The sequence below is a fragment of the Suncus etruscus genome, chromosome 15, assembly GCF_024139225.1.
Source record: "Suncus etruscus isolate mSunEtr1 chromosome 15, mSunEtr1.pri.cur, whole genome shotgun sequence".
Classification (NCBI taxonomy): Eukaryota; Metazoa; Chordata; class Mammalia; order Eulipotyphla; family Soricidae; genus Suncus; species Suncus etruscus.
This window is the reverse complement of record NC_064862.1, coordinates 46,441,254-46,460,078: the sequence shown is the minus strand read 5'-3', so window position 1 is coordinate 46,460,078 and position 18,825 is coordinate 46,441,254. Positions and strand designations below refer to the sequence as shown.

Genomic DNA, 18,825 nt, shown 5'->3' with positions numbered 1-18,825 from the left:
GGCCCAGTTCGGGCAGCAGCACATGGGCACAGGGGCATCTCCCAGGATTCGCGGGCCTGGCCACCTAGGAGGACACGTGCGCAGGGGGATCAGGCTGAGCGCCGGCGCCCTCTGCCTGCTCCGCCTCCGGTGCAGGCCCTCACCGTGCCACGAGCACTGAGTCCGACCGGCGCCCCCCAAGTCCCACGATCCTGCCCGCGGTCTCGGCCCATCGCCGCAGCCCGCCACGAGCCCCTGCAATTCTTACGTGGCCTCGGGAGCCGGCGGGCCCCGGGCAAATTCCGGGATGGCACTGGATGGGAAAGACGTCCGAGACGGACGCGCCGGCGAGACCGACAGCGCCAGAGAGAAACGGGAATCAAGGGGAGCTGACGTCACGGGATTGAGGGCGGGAGGACCGAACCACCGCAGGACCTGGCGGAAGAGGGGGAGGCCCTCCGCGCACTCGAACAGCTAGCTGCACTTTCTGTCCCGCCTTAAAGCTTTTTTTTTGGTTTTTGGGCCACACCCGGCGGTGCTCAGGGGTTACTCCTGGCTGTCTGCTCAGAAATGGCTCCTGGCAGGCACGGGGGACCTTATGGGACACCGGGATTCGAACCAACCACCTTTGGTCCTGGATCGGCTGCTTGCAAGGCAAATGCCGCTGTGCTATCTCTCCAGCCCCAGTATTTCTATTTTTTTTTTTTTTTTTTTGGTTTTTGGGTCACACCCGGCGGTACTCAGGGGTTACTCCTGGCTGTCTGCTCAGAAATAGCTCCTGGCAGGCACGGGGGACCATATGGGACACCGGGATTCGAACCAACCACCTTTGGTCCTGGATCGGCTGCTTGCAAGGCAAACGCCGCTGTGCTATCTCTCCGGGACCCAAACTTTTTTTTAATTAAAAAAATTTGGACCCCACCCCAGTGATGTTTAGGGTTGACTCCTGGCTCTGCACGCCTGGAGCACTCCGGCAATGCAAAGAGGGCTATATGGGGTTATATAAAATATAGTTATATAACCATATATAAAATAGTTATTTTTTTAGTTTGGAGCCACACTTGGCGGTGCTCAAAGCTTACTCCTGGCTATACGGTCAGGGATCACACCTGGAGGGATTCGTGGGACCCGGGAGAGAACCCGGGTTGGCCACGTGTAGGGCCAAGTGTCTTGCCTGTTATTGTATCTCTCAGGTTCCTGCCCTTTTCTTTATTTGAGTAGGTTACAACCCACACCATCAGGGCTTACTCCTGAATTGAAGCTCAGGAATCACTCCTGGCGGTGCTCGGGAGCCCCTATGGAAAACCGAGATCGAACTCGGGTCGGTCGGCCGCGTGTAAGGCAAATAAATTCCATCCCCGCTGTGCTATCGCTTCGGCCCTTTGCTACTGCGTTTCTATTTTCCCGATGCGCTGGTACAAAGCAGGCAGATGCGGAAACAGAATAAATCTTAGAAACAGGCTTCATGGTCGTCACAGCAATTAAGGGCTGAAAGTAAAAAGAAAGACGCATCGAGCACCCAGCCCAGCCGCGGACCAGGGCATCCCCCGCCCGGTGTCTTCCAGGTCCCGCCTAGGACCAGACCTGCCTCCCGCTAGGCTCCGCCCCGCATCCTGCTCCTGGCCCCGCCCCGCATCCTGCCTCCTCCCTCTGGCCCCGCCCCTACAACAGACCACGCCTCTCCGCGGACCACCCTCAGGCCACGCCTCTTTCCCGCCAGTTACCGCCCCTAATCCCTGAGTCACTCAGGCCACGCCTCCTTCCTCCGACTTCACCGCTTAGACCACGCCCTCCAAGGTCCCCGCCCGTTCCGCAGCCCCCTGCACACCCACACTTTGGTCTTCGAGAGCCTTAGGGAGGGTGGGAAGTGGGTTGCTCTAAAGATGGAGTCGGAATTGAAAATCTGGGGGGGCTAGAACGATGGGACAGCGGGAAGCTTGCCTTGCATGTGCCCAGGCCCTGTGTTAGATTCTAGGTACTTTATAGCTTGGTACCCCAATCACCACCAGCAGTGGACCATGAGTGCAGGACCAGGAGTAACCTTTGAGCTACACCAGCCCCAAACCCCCTACTAAAAAGGAAAAAAAAAAATTGAAAAATTGGATGAGTCCCCTGCTGAGGCTGGGGGCGGAGTTATGGGCGGGGCGAGCGATGCTCCACCTAATAAGGGCTGTGGGGAATAGGAGCGGGGCGTCGATGCTCCGCCCCATATAGATGATTGGAGCGTGGCGAGACTTGACCAGCCCTCTTTAATGCCGGAGCCCAATAGGCGCGCTCTGTTAGGCCGGTAATAGGGGCGGGAAGACTCAATGCTCTTCCCCTTTGGAGGCGGAGCCTGGCGGGGGCCCATTAGGTGCACTCCGTGGCCGACTTTGCTCTGGAAGGGCTGAGATGAATGCGCTTCCCCTTTCGAAGGCGGGCAGAACCGTAGACCAATAGGCGTGCTCCCAGGGCGACTGCGCATTGGGAACTGTGGGTGGGACCTTCGCGGGAGCCCCGCCCTTGGGAAGCCGGGCCGGGGCGGGTGGAGGGCGTGCCGGGGCGTGTCTTGGGCGCGTGGGGCGGGGCTCCGGGCCCGGAAGTGCGGGGTGCGGGGCGCGCGGCGGGGCCCGGCCGGCCGGGCGGAGACCACGGCGGGCATGTAGCTGCGGCGGGCGGCGCGGGGCTCGGGCGGGCCGGGCCTGGCGGCTCGCGGCGCCATGGAGGAGGAGGGCAAGAAAGGCCGTAAGGTGAGGGCCGGGCCGGGGAGGATCGATCGCGCCGCGCTGGCTGCTGGCTGGGGGATCCTGGCCGGTGCCACGGCGTGGGGCGGCAGGCTCGGCCCGCACAATGGGGCTCGGGGTCCCCGGCCGCTCGGAGGAAGCTGCCGCGCCTTTCCTCCCCTTCCGCTGGGCGCTGGGCTCCAGAGCCGGGCCCGCACATGGTCTTCCTGCGGAGCGGTCCAGGTTGCTTCTGGCCCAGCCCGGCGCCCCAGCGCGCCCGAGCGCCTTTGGGCGACGTCTCCTTTGGCAGCGGGTTGGGGGAATCGTTCCGGGGAAAGCAGGATGAAGTGGGAGGGTTGGAAAACGGGGTCCCCCGCAAGGAAGCTTTGCAGACGTAGCCTGTAAAGTCGGCTTGTTAAAAAAAAAGAATTAAACACATAAAATTTAGCTTTCTTGTTTTAGAGATTTTGTGTGTGCAGGTTCCATGCCTTGTTATTCCCTTTTTCAGAACTTGTGCTGCCCATCCGTCCACTTGGCTCTAGTGCGCCCCGGTTGCAAAAGGTCGTCCCATTGGAAATTCAGTGTGGTCAGGTGGTCTTTCAGCGTCTTGTGATATTCTTTTACTTTTTTTTTGGGGGGGGAAGCTATACCCGGAGGTGCTCTGGGGTTACTCCTGGCTCTACACTCAAGGATCACTTCTAGTAGTGCTCCAGCGACCATATGGGATTTGAGGCTGGAACCCAGGTGGGCCTTGTGCAAGGCAAATGTCCTACTGGCTGGCTGTTCTATCCTTGCGGTCCTTCTCTCACATTCTTCACTTATGGTGTGATTGGGACGTGCATGTCCGACCAAAGACATGAACAAGTCATGATTGCCAACATATGATTTAATATCGTTTAAGGCAGTTCACCCTGCAAGTATTAGACTCAGGCATGTACCTGATTCAGGGGCTATTGGAGGAGTTTGGTGTGTCTAGGGACGTTGGAGAAGCAGCAAAAAGATGAAACTTGTTGGGTGCTTTGTTACCCTATGGGTAGGTATGCCTACAGGGACAGCTGCTGGCTGGTCAGTTCCAACTGGGCACGAGTCCTAGCAGCACAGGTGGATCAGGCGAGCAGACAAGAAGTTTCTTCCAGAGCCATCTGTTGCAAGGGCAGCAGACTGCATTCTTCTCTGCCTCACTCCACCTAGCTGTGGAGACATAGTAAGGTACTGTTGAGATTTCCGAAGAGCAGAGAAGAACCTGCAAAGCTCCAGGGTTGGGGTCTGTAAGAGGCTGAGATGGAGGGAAGATTAGTGGTTCATTTCGTTTTCTCTGTTGAAAGAGATATTCAGTTATATGTTTCTCTTACCTTCTGCCACTGCTCTAGCTCATTTTCTCACCCGCTGGCCAGGTAGAGGTGTGAAAAACCAATATTTGTGCTCCTGGTAGCACTGGTGGGACAGTATGAGGTGCCAGGATTGAACCTGGATCTGCGCATGGCAAGTGCCCCAGAGGCTATGCTGTGATTTTGGACCCAGGAGGAACTAGTTTCCATTGCCCAGGTCAGTCTTGGAGCTTGACATCACTGGCTTCTGCCTGTGGCAGACTAACAGGACTTTGCCTTCCTTCCTTACTGACTTGAGTTTCCACCAGCTCATGGTATTCCATGCTTGAATTGTTCTCATTATGGTGAATCAGCCAGGGAGAGCTATTTCTTTTTTTTTTTTTAATTAATTTTTTGTTATTTTTGGTCCATACCTGATGGCGCTCAGGGGTCATTCTTGGCTCTGTGCCCAGAAATCCACTCATGGTGGACTCAGGGTACCATATAGGATGTCAGGGATCGAACTCAGGTTAGCCACATGCAAGACAAGCGCTCTTACCCCTGTGCTATTGCTCCGGCCCCTCCTGCTGGAGACCTATTTTATTTCAAAAACTGTAATGACTTACCTGTTTTATAAAAGTATAGTCTGGACATTTATTTATTGTTTTTTGGGGGGGCCACATATGGCTGTGCTCAGAGCTCAGTCATCACTCCTAGTTAGGATTCAGAGGACCATATGTGCTGGGAATCAAACGGTGCCTTCCCCACTGTGCCTCCAGCCTGCACTGTGGTCGTCTAAATCCCATAGTTAACCTTCAAACAGTGATGCGCCAGCAGATTCTTTCCAGGTCTTAGAGTCTGGTTGATTTGCCGAGCAGTTTCTCGTTGTCCTCGCCTGGCCTACTTCCTGCTGCCGGAGAACTGGGGACCAAGGGACTTTTATGTAAAGTGGCCCCAAATATAGCCTGCTTCCCCCCTCTCAGGCTGCTTGGCCCTAACCCATGATGGCTTCAGTCGGAATGCTGGTGCCTAGTGGAACTGAGCTGGTTGGAGCTGAGGCTTTGGTTCATCCAGGGAAACAATGTGGATGAAGTCTGTTGTCCTTCCCAGATGTGGGGTTCAGGGAGTAGACATAGTCTTTGTCCTGCTCAGATGTCTCCAGAATGTCTTTCCCACTGCAGGTCCTGGTTGAGGGTTTGGAGAGCAAGACTGACCTTTGGAGCACAGATCCAGGCTCCCTGTGTGTGGGCACTACTGTGTCAGTTTGGCAATAGGACCTCTCATTACAAAGGGCGCCTGCCCCACACTGTGACTGCTCTGTGCATCATTCAGTAGCTCAGGTGGAACCAATCCAGGTGTCTGGCCATAGAGGAAGGGATTGTGAAGATGGGGTGCACTTACATGAGGGAAAACTCTGCAGCTGTGAGGAATAATGAAATCATTGGAACTGGAAGGTAATTATGTTAAATGAAGTCATCCAGATGAAGAAAGACAAACACGGGGTTCCCCCCACTTGTTTCCTGGAGAATAACCTGGTGAGGAAATGTAATGCAATAAAAGGGGTACCTAGATCACTCTTGACACCAGAGCTTAGAGAGGAGAAGGACAGAAGAATAATCATTGGTGAAGGAAGAAGATGATAAAGGGAAGTAATGGAATAGGGTTCGGGGCTTCTGTTCTGTTGGGGGTATGGGACAGTGGAACAGCTCCACGCCCAAAGCATAGACGTAGCAACACTGAAACGTTGGTTTAAGCCGCAACCACCCATCTTTAATGTGCTGGCAGGTGGTGGGTTGGGAAGGCTAGATGGAGATGGATGATGACAGTGGTCATGGGATTGGTGTTGAAATATTTGACTAAAACTAGACTATCAATGACTTTGTAAATCATGGTTCTTTAAACAATTTTTTAAAGTACAATGAATAAAATAGTTCTTTTTTTTTTTTGGAAATAGTTCTTTTTTTTTAATAAAATAGTTCTAGATGTGTTAGAAAATAAGTTATGCATGATGTAAAAATACAATAGCAAGAAATGCAGGTGTGGGGCCAGAGTGATCATGGGGGGGGCCCTCATTTGTCTTGCATGCATTAAACCAGGGGACAGTCTGCAATACTATATAGTCCCCTGAGCATTGGTAGGTGTGGCAAGAGATAAAAAGGGGGCGGAAACTCAGGTGTTTGAATAGGGTTGTGGGCCATACCTGCTGTGCTCAGGTCTCTCACTCCTGGTGGGGTCCAGAGGCTCCTGTTGTGGCTGGTATGTCCTGTACTGCTTGCTGTCCCTCTGCCCCTAGTGTGCATCTTTCCGAGAACACATGATTCAGATGAGCCTGCAAGAGCCACCTTTGGGCTCTGTCCTTTTGGGTCCTGGGAGTGGACCTTTGACCTTTGGATCCCTTTCTGTCCCACCACTGCCCCTTAGGCTGTGATTGAACCTGGACAAAGTTACTATTCTTTTTTGTTTTTTGGGACACACCCCGCAGTGCTCAAGGGTTACTCCTGGCTCCACACTCAGAAATCCCTCCTGGCAGACTCCGGGGACCATATGGGATGCTAGGATTCGAACTGCCGTCCTTCTGCATGCAAGGCAAACACCTTACCTCATGCTATATATTTGGCCTCAAAGTTACTATTCTTTTGGTTACTTACTCCTGGACCTATGCTCTGGGATCTCTCCTGCTGGGGTTCATGGAACCCTTTTAGGTTTCATGTGCAAGGCAAGCATCCTCCCGTGGTACTGTCACGGCTCCACAGCAGTTTGTTCTTAGAAGGGCCTGGCACCTCGACACTCAGATCTGCTGCTGCAGGTTGGCAGATTGGTGCTCAGGCCAGGAATAGTGCTATGTGGGCCACCATATCCGAGCCCGGCAGTGCTGGAGGACAGCATTGTGTGTGTGTGAGTGTAAGTGTGTGTGTGTATGTGAGTATATGAGTGTGTGTGCAATTTTTGTTTTTGGGTCACACCCAGCAGCGCTCAGGGGTTACTCCTGGCTCTATGCTCAGAAATCGCCCCTGTTAGGCACAGGGGAACATGTGGGATGCCGGGATTCGAACCACCATCCTTCTGCATGAAAGGCAAACGCCTTACTTCCATGCTATCTCTCTGGCCCTGTGTGTGTGCATTTTGAGAGAGAGAACGTGAGCGCGAGAGTGAGCGTGTGTGTGTGTGTGTGTGTGTGTGTGTGTGTGTGTGTGTGTGTGTAAGAGAGATGACTCATTTCTTGCCTGGGGGGCCAGAGCAATAACACAGTGAGGTGGATGCTTACCAACCTGTTTGATTCCCTGTATCCTAAATGGTCCCTCAGCACTGCTAGGAGTGATTCCTCAGTACAGAGACAGGAGTAAGCTCTGAGCACCGTTGGGTGTGGCCCCGAACCAAAAACAAATCAGCCTCCATGACTTATGCATGTGGGCCCTACATCCTCTCTGAGCTGTATCTCTTGCCTCCACAAGTTAGATATTTTTGCACCAGTAGCTTTGTATGCATCCTTAAATGAGAAAAAAAGGGTGGAGGGTACCTAGGAATCTAGCACTAGATCTTAAAGGATAATGAGGTGTTATTGTTTCTGTGGGTTTGATCTTTTACATTTTGTCTTTTTTTTTTTTTTGGTTTTTGGGCCACACCCGGCGTTGCTCAGAAATAGCTCTTGGCAGGCACGGGGGACCATATGGGACACCAGGATTCAAACCAACCACCTTTGGTCCTGGATCGGCTGCTTGCAAGGCAAAAGCCACTGTGCTATCTCTCCGGGCCCCATTTTGTCTATTTTTGATAACTAAAAAAACGGATTAATTTTTTTTTTTTTGCTGCAAAAACCCATTTTTCTCTTTGGAATTATAGAGTTATTGTTTGTATCAGCACAGGGACTTTAGGAAATGGAGGGCAGTGCTGAGGAGAGAAAGGGATAGGGGGTTCAGTGCTAGGGTCTGGGGTTATCCCTCCAGCTCAGCATAGCCTTGGGTCTGCTGTGCTGAGCTAAATTCCCCCAAGGCCCAGGTAAGTCTGCCCATCAGGCTCTCTGGGTTTTCTTTGAGCCCACTAGGGACTATGCGAACAAGTTGATGCGTTTGATTTTGGTTTTGGGACCACTCCTGGCAGTGCTCAGAGCTTCCTACTGACGATATTCAGGGATCAATCCTGCCTGTGCTCAGAGCTCACTCCTGACTCTACCCTTGGGGATCACTTCTGGTGGCTTGGGGGGGCCCAGTTCTGGACATGGATCCCAGCTTAGCCATGTGCGTGGCAAGTGCCCTCATGTAGCAGGTCAGTTTGCACCAGCCTATGTAGACTCTCATGTGGGCCTTCACTGGTCCAGACTGGAGAGAGGGTCAGGCTCTGGGTCTTCTTCAGGACCGTGAATCTGCTGCCCTCAAGACCTGGCCAGTGGTGCAAGATCTGCGTCCCTCAGAGGCTCAACTATTGCTTCTGTCACCCCACTTCTGTCTTGGTGGGGGCGCTGAGGTGGAGGGGGTTCAGGCTGGGCCTTTTCCCGTGAGGAGAAACCAGAGGTGGGAAGGTTTCTTGGTCGTGGTCAGTGCTCTCATGCCAGGCTCATTCTGTCAGTGTGCCCAAGAGAACAACAACTTTGCTGGATTGATTTAGGTATTAGGGCGCTTGGCTGTGGGTGGTCGGGTGTCCCAGGAAATAATCCTCTTTATTACCAAGTGCTGGAGGAGGTTGGAATCTGAGCTTTTGTTGATGACTTAGTGAGGCTGCTTGGGTCTCCTAACCCAGGAAGTGGGAAGAGTTGAGTTCTATTCATTTTGGTTTCTGGGCCACACCGGGCAGTGCTCAGATGTTACTCCTGGCTCTGCACTCAGGAATCACTCCTGGCAGGCTCAGGAGACATTATGTGTTGCCAGAGATCAAACCTGGGTCAGCCTCGTGCAAGGGAAATGTCCTCCCCGCTGTGCCATGGCTGTAGCCCTAGAAGAGTTGAATACCGAAGGCATAAGAATGGCCCAGCCCTTGGCCCTTGCGGTGCCTCCCTGGGCCACGTCTCTTGAGAGGGAGCCTACAGCCTCTGTGGGGTGCATGGAGATGCACCTTGTATCTCTGCTTTGCTGACACTGTCTGACAGATTGGAGGTTGCTGCAGCTGCTAAAGTGAGTGAGACTGCTGATGCCATTTCCATGATCACATGTTCATTGTGTGTTTTGTTTCTGGGTGACACCTATTGGTGCTTAGGGTTTACTCTTGACTCAGTGCTCAGGGGTCACTCCTGGTGGCGCTCGGGGAACCATATAGGATTTCTGGGGATGAAACCCAGGTGGGCTGTGTGCAGAGCCAGCACCTTCCCCTCTGTGCTGTATGACTCCAGCTCACATGCTCGTCTGTGTCTGTTCGTAGCTGTTTTTGCAGACATCCTGCTGTCACATGCCTCAGACATGTGAGATTATACGCTTTTCTTTCTTATTGTTTGTTTGTTTGTTTGGCCACAGCTGGAGATGCTTGTGTTACTTCAGGTTCTGTGCTCAGAACTCGCTTCTGGCAGGTTCGGGGGACCATATGGGATGCTGAGGATCAAATCCAGGTCCATCCCAGGGCTGTTTTATAAAATAGCTGTGTTCAAGGCAAATGCCCTACTGCTGTGTTATCACTCTGGCTCCTACACTTACCTTTGTTTGCATGAAGCCGAACCCTTTCCTTGACTGGATGGGGTAGTGCTGCTTTCTTTTTATTTTTTTTTGGGGGGTCAGGCACACCTGGCGCACACGGGTTTCTCCTGGCTCTGCACTCAGGAATTACTCTTGGTGGTGCTTGGGGACCATATGGATGTCGAGGATCGAACCTGGGTGGTCTATGTGCAAGGCAAATGCCCTCCCTGCTGTGCTATTGTTCCCCCCCCCCCCAATATTGCTTTCCTGTGCTGCTCTGCCACTGAATCCTCTGGGGTTCAGATTTTCTGGCAGGGAGTCATTTAGCCACACATGGCTCATGTGTGTGAGGCATGTAAAAAAAAAAGTGCCCAGGCTAACTGTCTTTGCCATGTCTGTTACTACTGCCAGCAGATCTGCCCCTGAATTGTTCTTGTCTTTCACACACACACATGTAACCCTGGGAAACAGCGGGTCTTTGAGGACAGAAGCAATTGGAACTCACTTTGCCATGGTTCATCCTCTGTCCAAACTTCAGGGAGGTTTGCCTTCAGTCCATGCTCCCTCTGGTTCCCCAGGTCACTCAGATGAAGGGAAGCTCCCAAGGGCCTTTGCCACCCACAAACCTGGCTGTTTCCCATGGGCACACCCTGAGCTCTGGAGGGCTCTCTGTGCGCCTGCTGCCCTTGTAGGACTGCTATCCCCCTTGAGCAGATGCCTAGGCCCTCATGCTACAGTTCCATGGCAGGACTAACCAGAAGACGGACGTGGTTTCAGCTGGAGGAAGCCCGTGGCTTCTGAGCTTCCTGTTTGTGCACTTGTTTTCTTGGGGGACGGGGACAGCGCAGCTCCTGTTGGCCAGGGACCCCAGAACTTCCCAGAGAAAAGCCTTTCAAGGCATATTCTATGGAGAGCGAGGTGGGTGCGGGACCCTGGGCTGGCCCTCGGCCCTCTTGGCCTTCTGCTCTGTGGCTCCTTCTGGGCGTCCCCGTGTAGTGTCTGTCTGTTGTTCCCCAGGGGGAGAATGGCTGCCGGGACTCTCTCGGGTGGCTCTGTCCAGACCCTTTGCTGTGAGAAAGTGTCACAGGGCTTCGTCAGCACATGTATGTGAGGGGTGTGTGTGTGTGTGTGTGTGTCTGTGTGTGTGTCTGTGTGTGTGTCTGTGTGTCTGTGTGTCTGTGTGTAACGTACACCTCAGCCCTGCCAATGATGGTGGGTTCAGTCTGGCCTTTGCCTGAATATGCCCAGCTCTGGCACTAGCCTCATCTGCCTTGGACCTGAGTCTCCCAGTGGTGGAGCAGGCGAGGCCCAGGCTGTGTGTGAGCAGGTAGTACTGGACAGAGGATTGGTTGTCTCATCTGTGCTGTAGCTGGGACTGTCCATCTTGTTCAAAATGAGAGTGAATTACCAGAGCGATAGCACAGCGGTGGGTGCTGGCATATCACTCGGCTGACTCATTTCAATCCCTGGCCTCCCATAGCATCCCCAACCCAAGCCTGTCAGGAGTGATCCCTGATCACAGAGCCAGGAGTAATTGGAGCATTAGCACAGCAGGGAGTGCTCTTGCCTTGCATGTTGCCAACCTGGGTTCAATTTCAGCACTTGGTGGTGGTGTCAGCTCCCAGGTGCCCAGATGCTGTGTCACAAGCAGGCAGGTGCAGGTGCCTGTGGGGCTGGGCCCTACGTGGGTGATGCTCCCTGCAAAGAATCTTCACTATTGCTCTTCTCTCCACTGGACATAGAGCTTCTGCTTCTGTGGCCTCGAATATGCATGTCTGCTGTGATCAGTGTGCCCTGAAGGCCTTGCTCACCTGTTGATGTGTAGTGGACGCCCTGGGGGATGGCCAGGGATACTTCTGAGCTTCCTGCCAGGCCCCTGCTTTGGTGGGAATTAGTTCCTGAGCCCCTAGGCTGCCCTGTGTGCTGAGTCCGGGCTGGACGGACTGCACTGGCCATAGCCCTGCAGGAGGGCTGGCAGGCGGCTTCTGGCCATTTAAATGCCACCGCCAAATCTCTGGAGGGTCTCAGGGCTGCACGGGGCAGTACTGGGCTTTCCCATCACCGAGCTATTTCTGGCCCTCACTGTCCTTAATTTCAGCCCATAAGGGAAGGCGGAGGACTAGGTGCATGGCGCCCTCCTGACCATTGTCCTGGACCATGCTCACTGCAGCGGTGCCTGCGTGTGTGGGGACAAACCCTCTGGACGCCTACCAGCCTCACTAATGCCAAGCCCCACCCCTGCCGTTTCTGCCCGCAGCCCGGAATTGTGTCACCGTTCAAGCGCGTGTTCCTCAAAGGTGAGAAGAGCCGTGATAAGAAGGCACATGAGAAAGTGGTGGAGCGGCGGCCGCTGCACACTGTGGTGCTGTCCTTACCTGAGCGTGTTGAGCCCGACCGGCTGCTGAGCGACTACATCGAGAAGGAGGTGAAGGTGAGGCCAGCTTGAACCTGGACCCTCCTTTACTCATGGTTGCAGCTTTTCTTTCCAAGACCGACCGGGTACTCTCGGGTCAAGGCCGAGCTGCCCTGGTGTGTGAGTGCAAGCTTCATGTGAGCTCCTGGGGTTTGACCCTCCATCCATGCTACAGAGACACAGGTGGCATGGAATGGGCAGTGCTGAAGTGGCCGAATGCGGGGCTAGTGGTGCAGTGTTGGGTCGTCTCGCAGTTCTTCGGGAGGGTTCTGCTCTCTACTGGCTGTTGGGTGCTGGGCTCTTCTCTGCCATACTTTTGGCTTTGGGTGTGCTGTGCCCAGCATGAGGGAAACAAAACAGAGCAGTTGGATGGTGCTGAAACCAGGAGAGTCCCCAGATGGACCTTCCTTGCTATGCTTCCAGCATGCCTGTCTCCAAGCCTCTCCCGCTCAAGAACCCTGGGAGATGCATCTGTGAAAAGTATTATGGACTCAGCCCCAATATGGGCAGCCCTGCCATGCATGAGATTAGACATGCAGACACTGGTGCCTGCTGGTGTCCGACTCACACAGCTCCATGGTGCTGAAGCATGCCCTCACTGAGCATGTGTAGTTCCCTCCCTTCTTCCTTTCTTCCCTCCCTCCCTCCCTTTCATTCTTTCCTTTCCTCTTTCCTTCCTTCCCTCCCCTCTCTCTCTCTCCTTCCTCCCTCCATCTGTTAGGGTCTGATATCCAAAAGACCACACAAAGCAAAGGGCTTTGTATCAAAGAGTTTTATTAAACACAAGTCAAGCAGGCATTGAATCCCAATGCTGACTGGTCAGGGCTGTTCCCTGTGGAAGGAGAGTGACCATGACCTTGGGTAAGGGGCTTTCTTTTATACTCTAAAACTGCAACTCACAATTTCCTTATGCCCTTTACAATGATAGGTTAGATCTATCTGGAGGGTATGGTATGTTGTCCACATATTCTTGAGAACTGTCCAGCCACCAGTTTCCTCCTTCTTTTTGATGGATTAGCACTTTGTTCAGGACATGGTTGGGCTTGCACAGTACCTCATTCTGGAGAGAGGAGGGTTTCAGGACATGGTTGGGGGTGATTGAGAGGTCAGCCAGTGTGTATAAAATGGCTTCCCTCCTTCCTTCCTTCCTTCCTTCCTTCCTTCCTTCCTTCCTTCCTTCCTTCCTTCCTTCCTTCCTTCCTTCCTTCCTTCCTTCCTTCCTTCCTTCCTTCCTTCCCTCCTTCCTTCCCTCCTTCCCTCCATCCGTCCTGTCTCCTTTTCTGTCTTCCTCCCCTCCTCCCTTCTTCCTTCCTTCTTCCCTCCCTCTCTCCTTCCTTCCTTTCCTTCCTTCCTTCCTTCCTTCCTTCCTTCCTTCCTTCCTTCCTTCCTTCCTTCCTTCCTTCCTTCCTTCCTTCCTTCCTTCCTTCCTTCCTTCCTTCCTCCCTCCCTCCCTCCCTCCCTCCCTCCCTCCTTCCCTTCCTTCCTTCCTTCCTTCCTTCCTTCCTTCCTTCCTTCCTTCCTTCCTTCCTTCCTTCCTTCCTTCCTTCCTTTTCTTTTTTATTTTTTCCCTTCCTTTTTTATAATCTACTCAACTGTGCTCAGGGCCTCTTCCTAGCCCAATGTTGGGGGTGCTCTGCGTGGTACCAGTTTTACCAAGGTCAGCTGTCTTGCCACAGAGCCATGGACTTGCATGGCTGCCTTGTTCCTTGAGTTTGCCCTGCATCGTGCTTTACTCCCAATGATGATTGGTGCATGTTTGTCTCCAATCATCATTACTTTATTGTTAGAAGTTGACTATCTGGGCTGGAGTGATAGCATATGGGTTAAGATGCCTGCCTTCCATCATAGCCCATGCCAGTTCCATTGCTGGCACCACTGGTTCCCCCTAGCATAGACTATAGACCTTCTGCACCTTTGAGTGTGGCCCCCAAACAGAAGAAAACTAAGATAAAATCTAGTTTCCTGCAATTAAGATGGAACTGGGGGTGTCAGGCTGAGCAGAGTGAGTCAGGGGATGATAAATACCACCTTATTGTGCTCATGCATGGAGGGTAAATTAAGGGAGTAACAATAGCCAGTAATGACAGACCCTGAGTGTTTGTATCTTAAGTGTGTGTGTGGGTGATGAGCAGGGACCTTGAGGTATTGGTGGAGAGATGTGGACTCCGTGGGTGCACAAAAAATAAGTAAGTCACTGGATCTGCAAGGTTAGACCCGGGGAAGAAGGGAAATGTAAATGGAGAACAATCTGGTGGTAATTATAGAAAAGTTGTGACCGGACTGAGGACCTTTGTTGGAAAAGAACAAGGTGGGAAAAAGGAAGAGAGAGAAAGCATGGCTGGAGGGGAGGCTAGGCAGTCTGGGGACTTCCAGTAGTGGAAAGAGACTGGAAGTGTGAGAGACAGGGTGGAAGATAAGAAGTGTGAGGGGAGACAGGAAGTGTGGTGGCTTCACAGCTGGACACAGACCATGGCCTTGGTTTCCCTTCTAGACCCTGCCCATGCTCTACAGCATCCCTGGCCATGCACTGTCAGATTTAGATGGTCTATCCAATATTGGGAGGTGTCAGTCAGTCCTCAGGGACTTTCTACCGTATTGGGGGTAATATAGACTGGGAGCCTTTCTCCCTCTAACAGACTTGGGGGGGGGCACGGGGCTCATGCTGTTTTGCTGTTCCCCCTGTGCACTGTCCTGTATCCTCATCCTATGGCCTTCCCTCCCTCCTTCAGTACTTGGGCCAGCTGACATCCATCCCTGGGTACCTGAACCCCTCCAGCAGGACCGAGATCCTGCACTTCATTGATAACGCCAAGGTAAGGGGCCTTATGGCTGCTCCCCTCTCACCCCTCTGCTGTGGCTTTGTCACCGGCCTCTTCCCTAGTCTGAGCCTCAGCCATATCCCCTGCCCTGTGATTAGTGGCAGAAGTCATGTTTTCCAGCTGCCCTAGAGCAGTGGCCATGCTCGTTGAGCACTGTGCACAGAGCCTCATGCACTGTGCTTTCTGCAGAGAGCTCACCTGCTGCCTGGCCACTTGACCCCAGAGCATGATGCTGTGATCAGCCTGTCTGCCTATAATGTCAAACTGGCCTGGAGGGACGGCGAGGACACCATCCTTAGGGTCCCCATCCACGACATCGCTGCTGTATCCTATGTGCGGGACGATGCCTCACATCTGGTGGTCCTGAAGACAGGTACGGGTGGGGCCAGGGCTTGGGCTGAGCTCACCAGTTTCCCACTTGTCCTGTAGCTCCGGGCCAGTGCCACCTGCTGAGTTAGAGGGCTAGGACTCAGGGCCATGTGACTGGCTTAGGGCCTTGCCAACATGCTGGGGGACCCCTGAAATAGTAGCGTTGAAATGGGATGGGGTGGGGGGTCCCTCCATGTCACACTGTGAGGCCATGAGGCAACATTAGTTCTGCTACTGAGCTGAGCTGGGCATCTCCTTCTACTGAGACATATTCACAGCTGCAGACTCACACGTACACACACACGTACACACACACACACACACACACACTCACACATACACACACACTCACACACACGTACACACACACACACACACTGAGATTCACTCTAATATTCACAGTCACATTCATATACACGTCCACATATGCACTTACACTGACACATACTCTCAGCCACATACTTTCACACTCATATTCACACACACTCACACTTATACCGTCCACAGGCCTGTGTAGACATGTTTGCAATACTCCATACGAGCTGCACTCATGTTCCTCTGGGCTTGCACCTCGGCTCTGATGAACTTGACCCTGTCACAGACTCACTGAACACTTCCCTGCTGCTGAACCACTTGCAACAAATTCTTCTCTAACCAAGGGTATTTAATGTGGCTCCAGCTAGTTAGGCAGGAGCCGTTTCTGTCTCCACAGGAGCGCTGAGGGCACAGTCTGCAAGGCCCCAAGCTGCCACAGGGGTGCAGGTGGGGGCCCATTGAGACCAGCTGGGATGGCTCAGGGCTCAGGGGCCATCCCCACACAGTGCTCTGTCTCTAGTTGGTCTCTGTACTTGCTCTTCATGACTTACACTTATGGGCCAGCTTAGTGAGGCCTTGCTTGTGCTCCTCGCCTGGTGTATCCCAGTGTCTGGCTGTGGCCCTGCTGGACCTTCCCCCCCAACCCCACCCTGACCTGCTGTGATGTTGGTTCCTTAGCACAGGACCCAGGCGTGTCCCCCAGCCAGAGCTTGTGTGCAGACAGTTCCAGGGGCCTGTCGGAGAACAGTGTGGGGCCTGTGGAGGCCTGCAGCCTGGTCATCCTTGCCACGGACAGCAAGGTGAGGCTATATCAGTCACAGCCCTGGGAGCTACCCATTCCCCAGGCCCAGCTCCTGCTCTCACCTCTCCTGGGGCCCTTAGGTCACAATCTGTATGGGATGCAGGGAGCAGCCTTTGCTCTGGCCCTCTTGCCCTTCCCATCCAGGTGGGCAGTGGACCCCGGTTCCTGGGTGCTCCGCCCTGTCCTATGTGGCAGCCATGCCCCATCCCCTTGCAGGCAGCCGCAGAGGAGCTGTGCTCCCTGCTCGGGCAAGTCTTCCAGATCGTCTACACCGAGTCCACCATCGACTTCCTGGACAGAGCCATCTTTGATGGAGCCTCCACACCCACCCACCACCTGTCCCTACACAGCGGTGCGTTGGGGTCTGGGCCTGTGGCATGGTTACCGGGTATCCACTCCCACATGCTGTGGGCCTGAGTGTCCTCCTTGCCCCATCCCCAGATGACTCCTCCACCAAGGTGGACATGAAGGAGCCCTATGAGATGGATGTCAGCACTTTGTGAGTCCCCTTGCTTGTCCTCACAGCCCCTCGGGTCAGCCCAACCTAAGAAGGTTGGGCTGCATGGCTGGGTTCCCACTGAGGACTTGCTGGGCTGGAGTTGGATGGGGGTCAGGGGACTCATTCTGGCTCCTCCTAAGGTGGTGTCTCCCCTCTCGGTTCCCAGCCCTGGGTTTGCCTTTGCCCCACCAGGCAGGTGCGAAGGGTGGTGTGGAGTGCTCTGGTCAGCCGCAATCCCCTATGCCCACAGTGCTTTTCCTGAGTGCGCGCAGGTGGGTGGTGTGTCGCCCTTGTCCTTCTGCATGCAGACGTCACCCCACGCCAAGACAGCCAGTGAGAGTGAACTGAGCGCTACAGCGGCCGAGCTGCTGCAGGACTACATGCTGACCGTACGACTCCTGTGGGGTGCTAAGGGTGGCTGACAGTCATTTCTTTCTGCACCACGTATGTGGTGCCCATCCCTGCTGCATCTGATGGGGAAAGCTCGGGGGAGGGGTGCCTATCTGCTGTTGAACTGGGATGAGGGGCTGGTCACTGCCCAGACCTGGAAAGGCCTCCTGTCTCCAATCCTGCCCCGCTTCAGGTTTCTTGGTCTGCCTGTGATCTCCCCTCACCCCCCATGGCTCACCCAGAATGGCTGTGAGTTCCCAAGTGGGCCTAACTCCCCACCCCCGCCATGCAGCTGTGGGTCCTGGTGGGCTGGGCAGCATGATGGTAGTACCTCATGTCCCATTAATCATGGTGCATACTGTCCCCCCACAGCTGCGCACCAAGCTCTCATCACAGGAGATTCAGCAATTTGCCGCATTGCTGCATGAGTATAGGGACGGGGCATCAGTGCATGAATTCTGCATCAACCTGCGGCAGCTCTATGGAGACAGCCGCAAATTCCTCCTACTGGGTGAGTCCAGGACTGCACGGGAAAGGGACCTGGGATCGGGGATAGAGAGAAAAGGGACCATGGGGCAGGGGCTCGTTAAAGAAGGTGCTGCCTAGAGCCAGAGTAGTTACCCAGCAGGGAAGGTGCTGGCCTTGCATGTAGCACTGACAGGAGTGAGCCCAGAGTGTAGAACCAGGAGTGACCCAAAACAGAAAAAATGCAAAGGAGGTAATCCCTGGTGGTCTTGGGATGAGTGGCCCACTCCTGACTCCAGGCCATTCTGTCACCACTCAGTTGTGGAGCAGTACGCATCTGTGCCCTCCTAGAGGACAAGGGTAGTCCTGGATACTTTGGGGGTCAGTGCTTCTCCCGATCTGCCCACATTCACCTCCCATGCACTGCCCAGGGGAGGTGGACAGGCTCCTGAACTCCTGCCCATGCCCTGCTGTGACCCGGGGCTGAGACTGTGGACCCCATCTCTGAGTGTCCCTTCCTGTTTGTCTCCCGGGAGAAAATGCTTGTTGTTGGGCAGCGAGGGTGGGGCCAACAGAGGTGTGTGGCCTGGTGCCCGTGTCTCCCTGTGTGGGCATGTTAGGTCAGTGCTTGCTGGGTGAGCCAAGTGCCCATCAGCTGCCATGTCCGCAGGTCTGCGGCCCTTCATCCCTGAGAAGGACACTCAGCACTTCGAGAACTTCCTGGAGACCATCGGCGTCAAGGACGGCCGTGGCATCATCACTGACAGCTTTGGCCGGTACCGGCGTGCCCTGAGCTCCACATCTACATCCACGTCCAATGGCAATAGGGCAGCAGGGAGCTCGGACGACCAGTCGGCCCCTTCGGAGGGTGACGAATGGGACCGCATGATCTCGGACATCAGCAATGACATCGAGGCGCTGGGCTGTAGCCTGGACCAGGACTCGGCCTGAAGCCTGCCCGCTGGACACGGCCGCTACTGTGAAAGGAGCACAGAGGATGGGGCGGGACTGAGTTTGCCTGCGGGGTCCCGACTGCGGGCCCGGCCGAGCCCCGTGTGCACACAACCGTCCTTGCAACTCTCAGAGACATAAATGCGTTTACAGCCACGAGAACCATCTCTGATGTGTGGGGGCGGGGGGGGGGGCAGATTAGAGGTCACAGCATGGG

At 54.3% G+C, this 18,825-nt stretch overlaps 2 protein-coding genes across 2 annotated transcripts in view; both read left to right on the top strand.

Annotated features, from left to right (window-relative positions):
* Nucleotides 1–18,825, top strand: part of LOC126031397 (peptidyl-prolyl cis-trans isomerase A) — a 135,203-nt gene that overhangs the window by 63,848 nt on the left and 52,530 nt on the right. The window lies entirely within an intron of this gene.
* Nucleotides 2,583–18,770, top strand: CCM2 (CCM2 scaffold protein). The gene is made up of 10 exons (XM_049789658.1): nucleotides 2,583–2,708; nucleotides 11,843–12,016; nucleotides 14,728–14,811; nucleotides 15,007–15,190; nucleotides 16,180–16,301; nucleotides 16,520–16,655; nucleotides 16,745–16,802; nucleotides 17,053–17,191; nucleotides 17,565–17,703; nucleotides 18,328–18,770. Exons 1-10 carry the CDS (start codon nucleotides 2,679–2,681, stop codon nucleotides 18,606–18,608), a joined length of 1,347 nt encoding a protein of 448 aa, XP_049645615.1. The 5' UTR covers nucleotides 2,583–2,678; the 3' UTR covers nucleotides 18,609–18,770.